The sequence below is a fragment of the Acomys russatus genome, chromosome 19 (assembly GCF_903995435.1).
Source record: "Acomys russatus chromosome 19, mAcoRus1.1, whole genome shotgun sequence".
NCBI classification, from domain to species: Eukaryota; Metazoa; Chordata; class Mammalia; order Rodentia; family Muridae; genus Acomys; species Acomys russatus.
This window is the reverse complement of record NC_067155.1, coordinates 38,834,456-38,847,318: the sequence shown is the minus strand read 5'-3', so window position 1 is coordinate 38,847,318 and position 12,863 is coordinate 38,834,456. Positions and strand designations below refer to the sequence as shown.

The 12,863-nt window shown below is 43.7% G+C and overlaps 1 protein-coding gene across 1 annotated transcript; it reads right to left on the bottom strand.

Annotated features, from left to right (window-relative positions):
• Positions 1 to 4,501: 4,501 nt before the first annotated feature.
• LOC127203352 (olfactory receptor 2AE1-like) lies at positions 4,502 to 5,733 on the bottom strand. The gene is made up of 2 exons (XM_051162123.1): positions 5,699 to 5,733; positions 4,502 to 5,186 (listed from the first exon to the last, which is right to left on the bottom strand). Exons 1-2 carry the CDS (start codon positions 5,731 to 5,733, stop codon positions 4,502 to 4,504), a joined length of 720 nt encoding a protein of 239 aa, XP_051018080.1.
• Between the last annotated feature and the right edge of the window lie 7,130 nt (positions 5,734 to 12,863).

The window sequence follows — 12,863 nt, the reverse complement described above, 5'->3', positions numbered from 1 at the left end:
GTAGGGTCAACACACATTGTCCACATGTACGGGATTGTGGGGGAGGGAATGGTGCTATTTCTGCACCCTTCTTTTCTTAAAAGATTAGCCAGTTTTGGTCCTACATGGGACAGTCATATAAGTCACTGAATTTCATACTGATCAAGTACAGTTTGAAGCAATGGTTCGCAATCTTCCTATTAGTGAGACCCTTTAATATAGTTCCTCATGTCGTGGCACGCCCAACCCATAAAACTTTCTGTTGCTACTTCATAACTGTAATTTAGCTACTGCTGTAAATCGTAATGTAAATATTTTTGGTCATAATCTACAGGTTGAGAGATGATGGTTTAAAGACACATGACTAGTAAGATTAAACATAACAGAGCATCTATGTCTGTGCTCCAGAAAATGAGCCGGAGATATATCCTGCATATGTTTGTGCCCATAAAATTGTGAATCATGACCAAGAGAAACTAGGATTGTAGCCTTTCTTCAGCCAAGCTTCCCTATCTATGCTTTATCCAGTCCTCACCTGAATACTAATAAGATTGGCCGCTAGATTTCCATGGTGAAGTATGACTCAAAAAAAGAGAAAAAAATCCCCTAAATTGATATTACAAGTCTCTCTCTCTTCTCTCTTCCTCTCTATGCCTCATAGCAATTTCCTCCTAAGTGAAACACTCCCTCCATGAAGGAGAGAAGAGCCTCCTGAAACTTAGGAACTAAACAAATTTCACATATCTAGAAAAGCTGAAACTTCCAAGAGTCTTAAGAGTCTCTTCTATATCCAAGGGTGTGTAAACAGTAAACATCTGCTGGGGCAGAAGACTCTGACCAGCCAAGTTGCTAAGAAGAGACTCTCCTACCCCTGGGGCAGCCTGCAGGTCATGTAGAGAGCTTCAGAGCACTGTAGATCTCATGAATCTTCACCGGTGTTGGGATAAGCTTTTCTGATGTGCTGCTACTTCTCAGTTCATCCTGCTCCTGCAAGTAGCCACTCTCCCAGACTCCAATAAACTCATTGTCTCACCAAATTGAACTTTGGCATATTCATTTCTTTGGTCTGTCATGGATTGTAGGGAGAGTAGATGCTGTGTGTGTGTGTGTGTGTGTGTGTGTGTGTGTGTCATGTGTTCCTGGGGAGAATTTTCACTGACACTTAATAACAATCTCCTAAGATCATCATACATTCCAGACGGTTTATGTTTTCAAGCAAAAAACCCAGAACTAAACGCATTTTTCAAAGTGTGTTCTAACCAACAAATTGTGGTACACTGCTGAAGGCAGCGGAACATTGCAATTTTACAGTTGTTATCTCAGTCTCACCCTATGAAGATTAACATAAGAACCTTAAGTACAGAAGATGGTTCACTGGTGGAGGAACCTTCCCCAAGCTTGACAATATGAATTTAATACTCAGAGGGCAAGTGATGGAAGGAAAAAACCAAACTCCTACAAATTGTCCTCTGACCTACATATACATAACATGACAGGCCATGCACACACATAATTAAATCAATACCTACATACATACATACATACATACATACATACATACTTACAACAATTTTTAGAGACGTGGACTAAGTTCTCCTATGCTACCTCTAATTCCGTGAGCAGCTGAGCTACCTACACACACACATACTTATCCATACACTTCTCACTCTCATTTCTCATTCATGTCCATCCCGTGGTCTCAGTGGACACCCACACCAGAACACATCATTTTCTGCTTCCTTTGTGTATTTCTCCCCTAGGAATTTCCTAGTCTTCTTCTTCTGGCCCTTCAAAGACATTTTTCTCTGCCTTCTCAGGAAGCTGTCCACCCGTGTTGCCTCAATAACACCCCGCGACACATGAGAAAGCTGACAGGGGCCTAATCACTTATAAGGGTTTCTAGGACACCACAAGCCCAATATGATCATATCTGGAATTTCCTCAGCAGAGGCCTGGGCTCAGAACAAACATATGTGTGCAATGGAGCTGGCAGGAGAGTCCACCATGACACACACACACACACACACACACACACACACACACACACACACACACACACACACTGGCTACTCTTCCCTCCAAACAAGCTTTTCCTGAGGTTCACATTACCCTTCCATCTCCAACCCTGGAGACAGTCACTAACAAGTGGAGTTTCAATAATTACCCCAATAGCAGCATCACAGGAAAAGCAGAACATATGGCTCTGCATCACTTCCCACAGCCAGCTTTCACACTCGGAACGCTTCCAGCGAACAGCAGGACAATCTCACTCAGTTCTATACTCTTGTCAGCGTATTGGCAGGGTGGACTGAGCAACACGGTTTCTTCCACCCATGGGAGTTGGGCAGTGCAGTCATGCAGAATGTTTCCTCTGACTCTAAGCCTCTATTGCAGACCTTTCTAACCCAGCTCAAGAGTTGGACCTAGGAATTTTCAGGGTTGTGACACTGTTTCAATCATCACATTACCAGGAAAAAAAAATAGGATTTGGATTTCCTTGATGTTTTAGATATCTAAAAGTCTCTTCTTAGAGCTATCCTTGCATCCTTCTATTATGAAGGTTTAATTCAGTATATCCAGTCAGGAAGCCCATTTCTAACTGTACAAGTGTCTCCTAACTATAGCTAAAGATACTAGATTGGACATGGCCTGACGTGAGCCAGCCATGAGGGAAGAAGAGCATCACCTATTAGAAATGAAACCACTGCATGCCCAGAGGGCCTACAATGACAGCTAAGCCAATATGATAAAGCTGAATTGACAACATGGGGACATTCCCACAAAGGACACAACATTCTGGATCTCTTCTGGGAACACTTACCAGAGACACTAACTATTATTTGCTCTTCACTGTGAGAGATGAATTCCCTAAGACTTGATTTACTTGGAGATCGTTTGTGGGGTCACAGGAATAAGGTATCTGGAAATAGTTTGCCCTGGGGACAATGTAGGACGATTCTCACTAGGGATCAATTAACCGTAATGAACAGTTGCTGGAGTTATGTGTTCTGTTTTGGACAAAGCCTGAGCAAACATCTAATGAAGAGGGGTTCCCTAGAGTGCAAAGAAGCAAACAGCGCATTGATGTCTGTATTGCAAGACTCAAGAGAATCAATCAGTCATGGTGCCTGCAAGTCTCAGCACTGTCAGATACTGCTCGAGTGTAAGCCATCATCCTGTGGGAGGAAAGAAGCTTTGGCTGTAACTTAGTCCACCAGATAGGTTCAAGTCTCTCCATCCTGAGAGGCTATAAACTCCATAGATAGGGTAGATTGGAAATCAGCCTACCGCAGGCTTTTAACACTAACTCTCCATGGAGTTCACCAGTGATGCAACTCCACACTCCCCATAGATGACAGGACCCTGACCACTGCACCCCTCACAACCATTTATTATAGCTACTTAAACTTCTTTGCAGCACATTTTCTGATCAAGAGAAAGCAAGTGGGCCTAATGGAAGAGGAAGTATGTCCTAAGTCCAAGTACAGGGGAGGAATGAAGGCAGGAAGACATCTTCAAATTGCCAGCAAGCCAGTCCATGTCAATTAGTGGGCTTTAGGTTCCAAGAAATAATATTAAGCGTCCACTAAGAATGTAACACTTATATAATTCCTGATTGTGTCATGGCTCTTTTTGCTATAGGTAGTCTATGGTATATATGTGTAATAAGCTAAACGAATATGTAAAAATTTTAAAAGTTTATTTAATAAAAAAATATTAAGTGTTAAGGGACTAATGACATCTTATGTAAACCTATAATCTCCACATGTACTGTCAGACACTCATGTACACAAAGGTAAACATGTATACACAAATAAAGGCTGATCCTGGTGGCTGTCTGCCAACTGCCACACTGTGACTAGGTGTCCATGTGTCCGTGGCTTATGTTTTACTTGTTTTCAGGATTCAAAAATAGCTCAGTCTCAAAAATAGGCCACTTCTCATGATGGAAGCTGGCTATAACACTCTGAAATTTGGGGCACAGTGAATTTGATTTCTACTGCAGTGCTAGCCTGTCACACAGGAAAAGTGACTCACTCACCAATCTCCACATGCGATTTAAGGCTTTTAAATACCATAGTTTGCTCTTGTGTGTAAACCTGCCTGGCTCACCTGTTGTGTGTAGCTCTGTGTGTGTGTGTGTGAATGTGCACATATACATGTGTTACCCATGTATGTCTACAGATGTGGAGTCCAGAGGTGCTTGCCAGCTTCTTCCCTAGTGGAACTCCATCTTGTTTTGTGTAGACAGTTTCTCAATGAATCTAGAACTTACTGATATGAGTAGACTGGCTGTCCAGGAAGCTTCCAGGATCATTCTGTCTCCCCATTCCCTACCTGTGGTTGGGGCTATAATATCCACGACTATGCCCAACTTTTGATGTAGGTACTGTAACTTAGTCTGTAGAGTGCTTGCCTAGCATACATGGAGCCCCAAGGTCAAAGCACATCACCCATACCAAGTGGGATGCCACATACTTATAATCCCAAGTGGAGAAAGATGCTGAACTCCCAGAATGCATTAGAAGACGCTGTGGAGAATGAATCCATAAGCTCCAGAGATGAGAATGATGGGGAGGAAAAGACGTGCAACACTGCTGATGTACACTGTGTTCTCATACACAGTGATGTCCCCACACACCAGCTTCACACCAGCTGGAAGTTCACAGTAGAAGTGGTGGTTTATTCCTGATCCACAGAAGGGGAAGCTCATCAAGATGGCCATGTGGATTAGGGAGTTCTCAGATCCACCCAACCATGACATGACAGCCATCATCACTCCCACTCTTGTGCTCATGAGCACAGTGTAGTGTATGGGGCGGCAGATGGCAACATAGTGGTCATAGGACATGAGGGCCAGGAGGACACACTCTGCACCACTCAGAGGCAGATACAGGAAGTGCTGTGTGGCACAGCCTACAAAGGAGATGGAATTCTTGCCAGACAAGTAGCTGCAAGCCATCTTGAGCATGGTTGTGAGGATGTGCATCAGATCCATGAGGGACAGCTGACTGAGCAGGAAGTACATTGGTGTGTGCAGACAGGAGTCATAGCAGATGAGGAGGATGGTGAGGCTGTTGCCACTCACTGCGGTAAGGAAGACCAGCATGGTGAAGAGGAAAAGACAATGGTGGTTGAAGGAGTCGTCAAAGAGCCCTTGAAGGATGAAGTCTCCCAGAGAGGTCTGGTTCCACCTCCTGTGTTTACTTGTGGGTTACAAATAGGGATAAAAATTTATTCAGAAAAGTTCCTCAGGTAGGAAGAGAGAAAAGAGTCAGATGAAAAAAAACCTCTGCAGTAGAGATTTATAGAGTGGACATGGGCGAAAGAAGAGGTGAAAGTCTGTGTGTATGAACTGATTCAAAAGATTATGTGTAGATATCTTGAGTGCTTTGGACCAATCAGAATAAATCTGAGGAAAGTGGATTTCATTTTTTCTTTGCTTTATTTATTCTGTGTGTGTGGTGTGTGTGTGTGTGTGTGTGTGTGTGTGTGTGTGTGAGAGAGAGAGAGAGAGAGAGCGAGAGACAGAGAGAGAGACACAGAGAGAGACACTCAAAGAGAGAGACAGAGACAGAGACAGAGACAGAGAGACAGACTCACTAGTTATGAACCTTCTGGAACTCATCGTGTAGACCAGGCTGGTCTGGAATTCATAGAAATCTGCCTGACTTTGCGTCAGAAGTGAGGGATTAATGGCCTGGGACACCACACCTACCTGCTGCACGATCTTGATCGCAAAGGCTGTGCCATGCCCACAAGACAACATTTGCAGCACTTTCCTTTATCTTCTGGCTCTTACACACAACACCTGTCCTTTCTTACATGATAATGCCAGAAGCACAGGAGTGCTATGAATGTTCTTTTTAGCAGTGAACACTGATCTATCACTCACTCTTGGCCCCCTTAACCACTGAGCCACCTCCCCAGCCTCATCTTAGGTATTTTAGAAACTATGTAGAGTTGGGATATTTTTCAAGGTTTTCTTCTTCGGAAGTTCATTACTGGCACATAGAAAAGCTACTAATTCATTGTTGGTAGATGGTTCAGTCAGTAAAGTGTTTGTCACACTAGTATAAGGACCTGAGTTCAATCTCAAGCACTCACCAAGGGGTCAGAGTGGCAGCATGTGCTTGTCATTCCAGCCAGGAGGAGGTGGAAAAAGGTGAGTCATGGGGCTCACTGGCCAATCAGTGAGCTGCAAGCTCGATATGAGATTCTGTCTCAAAAATAAGTTAGAAGGGCTGGAGAGATGGCTGAGTGGTTAAGAGCATTGTCTGCTCTTCCAGGGGTCCTGAGTTCAATTCCCAGAAACCACATGGTGGCTCCTGACAACCTAAAATGGGATCTGGTGCCCTCTTCTGGTGTGCAGGCATGCATGCAGGCAGAACACTGGAGATGGAGTAAATAAACAAATCATAAAAAAAAAGTTGGAAAATGAATAAGGAGAACAGTTGACATTCACATTTGGCCTCATTAAGTACATTTGCTCACACACACACACACACAAATAAAATAAATTCAACTTTTTGAAAAGGATGAAACGTGGAGCAGCTTCTTCCTAGATATCAAGAATCTTCAGCTGTGGGGATGACTCAGTGTATTAGAACACTAGCTGACCTTTTAAAAAAGCCAGGTTCAGTTCCCTGTTGCCCACATGGTGGCTCACAACTATCTGTAACTCCAGTTTGAGGGGATCTGATGCCTTCTTCCAGGAACTCCAGGTATTCCTGTGGTGCACAAAGCAAACTTGCAAACCAACACTCCATCATAAAAGTATATACATAAATAAAATAAAATTGTAGACTGCCACTTAGATGCATGGGGTGAAAGAAAGGGACTAGCGAAGTGTGGGGTCTTGTCTCCCCTCTGGTTTATGATGCTACTGAGTCCGCGTTAGACTAGTGCTGCCTTCCACAGAATGCTGTGTCCCAGGAGAGCTGTGTTCACTTTAGTAGCTTTTCTTCTTTGCACGTCAGTGACATCTCCTAGCCACACTTGGCCTTCCACAGTCTAGGCAGGCTTTGTGACCAATCAGATACCACTCACTGGATAACTGGAATTCTAGCTGAGGCTTGGACATGGGAGTGCCTCCCTCATGTGTTGGAACTGTGAGATGTAACCACTGCACTGAAAACTGTACAAAGAGGAGATCTGAGTATGTCTTTTTTTTTTTTTTTTTGATACAGGGTTTTTTTCTGTGTGTATTTCTGGGTGTCCTGGACTCACTCTGTAGACCAGGCTTGCCTGGAACTCACAGGGATCCACCTGCCTCTGCCTCCTGTGTGTTGGGATTAAAGGTGTACATGCCCAGTGAAGGTCTGCATATTAATCACCTGTGGGAAGGAGGCACCTGTGTATAGGTGAGTTATGCACAGAAGCCAGTCACCACAGAGGCCAGAAGAGGTGTCAGATCCTCTAGAAGAGGAGCTACAGGAGTGGTGAGCCTCCCAACACTGGTGTGTTGAAAGAACAGCAATGGATCTACCCTCATGCCTGGTCTCAAACTGTACCACAGAGCAGCAGTAACAAAAGCTGCATGCTACTGTATAGAAACAGGAGGATAGACTGACGGAATCAAATTGAAGACCCATAAATAAACCCACACATCATTGGCCACTTGATCCAAAACCAGACAAATGGAAAAAAGATGTCACCTTCCACCAACGATGCTGGTCTTACTCGATGTCTCCATGTAGAAAAATGAAAACAGATCCATATTTATTACCCTGCACAAAGTAAAGTTCAAGTAGATCAAGGAGCCCAACATAAAACAACAAAACTATTTGAGGAGAAAGTGGGAAAGAGCCTTCAACTCACTGGCAAAGGAGACAACGTCCTTAACAGAACACAAACAGCTCAGGCTTTATGATTAACAGTGAATAAATGGGGCCCCATGAACCTGAAAAGCTTCTGTAAAGTAAAGAACACTATCAATAAAACAAAATGACAGCCTACAGAGTGGGAAGAGAATTCACCAACCCTACATCTGACAGAGTGTTCACTTTAGTAGCTTTTCTTCTTTGCACTCCAGGGACATCTCCTAGCCACACTTGGCCTTCCACAGTCTAGGCAGGCTCTCTGACCAATCAGATACCTCCCACTGGATTAACTGGAATTCTGGACTGAGTGGTAATATCCAAATTACATAAAGCAGTCAAAACAGTAAACACCATCAAACAAAATAATCCAAATAAAAAAGAGGGTACAGAGCTGAACCGAATTCTCATCAGAGGAATCTCAATGGCTGAGCAACACTTAAAGAGATGTTCAGTATTTTAGTTATCAGGGAAATGTATATCAAAATGACTCTGAGTTTCCAGCTTATACCCATCAGAATGGCTAAGATAAAAGACTCAAGTTAAAGCACATGCTGGTGAGGATGTGGAGAAGGGAACACCCTTACACTGCTGGTGCAAGTGTAAACTTGTACAACCACTTGCAAATAAATCTGGTGCTTTTTCAGCAAATTGGGAATAGCTCTACCTCAAGACCCAGATATACCACTCCTGGGTATATACCCAAAAGATGCTCCATCATACAACTTGCTCAACTATGTTCATAGCTGTTTTATTCATAATAATCAGAATCTGGAAACAACCCAGATATCCCTCAATCCAAGAATAAGAAAACTGAGAAACTGTGGTACATTTTCAGAAAGGAATACTATTCAGCTATTAAAAAGAAACCATAAAATTTGCAGGCAAATGGATGGATCATCCTGGGTAAGGTAACACAGACTCAGAAAGGCACACATGGTATGTTCTCACTTGTAAGTGGATTTTAGCCATAAAGTACAGGATAGCCATACTAGAATGTACAAGCAAAGAGGATAAGTAACAAGAGGGATCCAAGGGAGGATGTTTAAACATTACTCAGAAAGAAGAAATAGAATAGACAGAGGTAGTGGTTGAAGAGAGAGAACAAAGTAGGAGAGGAAACACTGAGAGATATGAGCGAGGAGAGCAGACCTGGGGAGAGCAGGGACAGGAGAAAAGAGAAACGTTTGGCAGGGGCATCTCCATGACAACCTGGAGACCTAAGTCATGGCAGGCACCCAGGGGGATGTGAGAGAGACTCTAGATGAGAGTCCGAGTACCAGGGGTATTGACTCAGTTTTCTTAAACAATATATTTTATTACAAACTTATTAAGCAAGCATACATCCCTTATACCCCGACTAACTGAAAAAAATAGGAGAAGAGGATTAAAGAATACCAAAACGATAAGGATATCAGTTCCAAGGATCGATTCTCCTGGTGTGGTCAGCAGGGTTTCTTCTGCTGGAACCTGGAGTAACCAGAACCTGGAACCTCAGCAGGAGCTGGAGCCCCAAAGCCTTCCCTTTAGCTGTTCTCTCTAGGAGCATCTCAAAGGGCAGCAGTGAATGGCCAGCCAAAACTTTCCCAAGTCTCCAAAGGCCCTGCCTCCAGGGTTAGGCTCATTTATATATCTCCTCCCAGAGTTTGTTCAAGGGATCTTATCAGCTGGAAACAATTAAACTAGTGAATGAGGTGGTTTGTCTTCTAGTGGATTAACTTCACCTGTTTTCACAAGAGATTTCTGAGCCCACCCTTGGGATCATAACAAAACCAGGTTTATCTCTCCTTCACAGCGGCCATAGAGACTGAAGATGACAACTTCTAACTAGACAAATCTCCTAGTAGAGGGAGGGAAACACCAACCCACTCACAAAAACCTTGACCCAAAATTCACCCTGCCTAAAAGATGTGCAGGGATAAATACAGAACAGGTATAGAAGAGATTCAGGGAAGGTTAAACCAATGCCTGGTTCAACCCAACATCCACCCCATGGGAGAGAAACAACCCCTGACATTATTAATGATACCTTGCTATGCTTGCAGACAGGAGACAATCAGAGCTGTTTTCTGAGAGGCTCTACCCAGCTGTGTCTCCAAGCAGGTGTTGAGACTCACAGCCAAAGCTTGGGCAAAGTGTAGGGAACCTTGTGGAAAAGTGGGGGCGGAAAGAGAGAAAAGGCCCTGGAGGTGACAGGAGCCTCACAGGAAGACCAACTGAGCCAGTGAAGCAGGGCCCAGAGGGACCTGCTGACACTGAAACACAAGGCAGGACCTAGCATGGACTGGATGTAGGCCCCCTACAAAGATGCAGTCGAAGGCCAGCTCAGGCTTCATGTGGCTCCCCTAGTAAGGAAAGTGGGGGCTCTCTCTGACATGGACTCTCTTGACAGCTTTTCAATCACTCCTGCCTAGCAGGACTTCCCTGCCAGGACAGGGGAGAAGAGGGCATGCTCAGACCTGATATGACTTGATGAGCCAGGGAGGACTGGAAGGGGGGCTCCCCTTTTCCGAGGACTAGGGGAGAGAGAAGTGGGAGGGGGAGGAATGGTGGCACTGAGAGGTGAGGAGGGATGGAACTAAGACCAGGATATAAAGTGAATAAATAAATAAATAAGTAAACAAACAAACAAATAAATAAATATACCTTTATAAAAGGGGAAAACCCTCAAGTACCAGCACAACCTGCTGAGAATATGGAGAAGGAGAACACTCTTCCATTGCTGGTGGGAGCATAAATTTGTATAACCACTTTAGAAAGTGACCTGGTGCCTTCTCAGAAAATTAGGAACAGCTCTACCTCAAGACACAGCAACACCACTCTTGGATATATATCCAAAAGACACTCTACCATACAACAAGGACATTTGCTCAACTATGGTCATAGAAGCATTATTTGTAGTAGCCAGAATCTGGAAACAACCTAGACGTCCCTCAACCAAAAAATGGATAAAGAAACTGTGGTACATCTATACAATGGAATACTATTCAGCTATAAAAACCAAGGACAAAAAAATTAGAAATGGAAAAATAAAAACCAAGGACATCCTGAAATAGATGGAGCTGGAAAAGGTCATCCTGAGTGAGTTAACCCAGACCAGTAGGACACACATGGTATAGACTCACTTAGAAGTGCATGTTAGGCACACAGTAGAGGATAACCACACTACAATCCACAGACCTAAGGAAGCTAAGTATCAAGGAGGACCTTAGGGAGGATGCTTACTTCTCATTCAGAAGCACAAATAGAATAAACACTGGGATCCATTGGAGAAAGGAAACAGGACTGGAGCCTACCATAGAAGTCTTCTGAAAGACTCCACCCAGGAAGGGATAGAATCAGAAGCCCAGTCTCACAAGCAGACTTTGTGCAGAGCACAGGGAGTCATATGGAAGAGTTGGGGGCATGCAGAGAGAAGGAGCCAGAGATGTTAGGAGCTCCACAGAAGACCAACAGTCTCAACAAGTCTAGGCCTGGGGAGTGGGGTGTGGAAACTGATGCACCAAACCAGGACGATGCAAGGGGAGCACCTAGGACCCCAACTCAGATGTAGCTGATAGACAACTCAGTGTTCATATCGGCTCTAAGGAAGCAGGGCATGCCTCTGCCATGGACACTGTCACCTACACTTTGATCACTTCCCCATGGTGAGGTGCCTAATATGCCACAGAGGAAGAGGATGCAGGCAGTCCTGATGAGACATGATAGGCTGGGGTCAGTTGGTAGGGTTGAGAAGGGCTCCTCTACTCTCAGGACCAGAGTAGAGGATCTGGGGGAGGATGGAAGAGGGAAGAGGGAAGAGGGAGGGAGGGTGGTACCAGGAGCAGATGAGGGAGGGGGCTTCAACTGGAATGCAAAGCGAATAAAATTTTTTAAATAAAAAAGAAAGCAATTTAAAACTTTCAAAAATTGAATGAAAGTGAAAATACAGCCAGGCATAGTGGTGCACACCTTCAATCCCAGTATTAAAAGGCAGAGGCTGGCAGATCTCTGTGAGTTCAAGGCCGTCATGGTCTATGAAGCAAGTCAAGGACAGACAGGGCTTGTTACACAGAGAAACCCTGCCTTGAAAAAACCCAAAGAAAAGGAGAGAGAGAGAGAGAGAGAGAGAGAGAGAGAGAGAGAGAGAGAGAGAGAGAGAGAGAGAGAGAAACATAATGTACCCAAACTTGTGGAGGAAATTCTAAGAGGCAACAAGTTCATCTCACTAAGTACCTACATGAAAACAATAGAGAGTTCTAGAATCAATAACTCAATGACACACTTTGAAGCTCTAGAGAAACAATAAAAATTCATACCAAAAATTTATGGATCAGAAGCAATAAACTCAGGCCAGAAATTAGTAAAATAAAAAAAGCAGTACAGCAAAAACTAAAAATATATACCACCAGACTGTAAAACCCAAAAGAAAGAAATGAAAATTTCTAGTTTAGGTAGAATTATGTCACTCCACCCACCTTTTTCTCTCCCCAATTCCCCCAGTCACCTCCCTTGAAATTCCCTGCTATGACCCCACTCTCAAGTTGATAGTATTTTTTTTTAAAACACTTAGTTACTTATATTAAACTTGGTATGAACAATATTTAATACTCTACACAAATGATAATGAGGGTTGAAAATGAGCAGATTCTTGACATTTATATAACCTTTTTACTTGGATTTTTCAAATTAATCTCTTTAATTTTTAAAAATTTAGTTAATTGATTCAGATTACCTCTCAATTATTATCCCATCCTTTGTAGTCTCCCATTCCTCCCTCCCTCCCACTTTCACCCTATTCCCCTCCCCAATATCTGTGACTGAGGACGAACTCCTCCCCCTCTATATGCTCATAGGCTATCAAGTCTCATCTTGGTAGCCTGCTATTCTTCCTCTGAGTGCTACCGGGTCTCCCCATCAAAGGGACATGGTCAAATATGGGGCACCAGAGTTCATGTGAGAATCAATCCCCGCTCTACACTCAACTGTGGAGAATGTCCTGTCTATTGCTTAGATCTGAGTAGGGCTTAGATGCTTACTGCATGTATTGTCCTTGGTTGGTGCAGTAGTTTGAGCAGAACCCCT

Coding starts and splice junctions, on each gene's coding strand:
- LOC127203352 (XM_051162123.1), bottom strand. CDS start 5,733: ATGGCACAGCCTTTGCGATCAAGATCGTGCAGCAG. Junction 5,187..5,698: donor CGATCAAGATCGTGCAGCAG/GTAGGTGTGGTG, acceptor GTAACCCACAAG/TAAACACAGGAGGTGGAACC.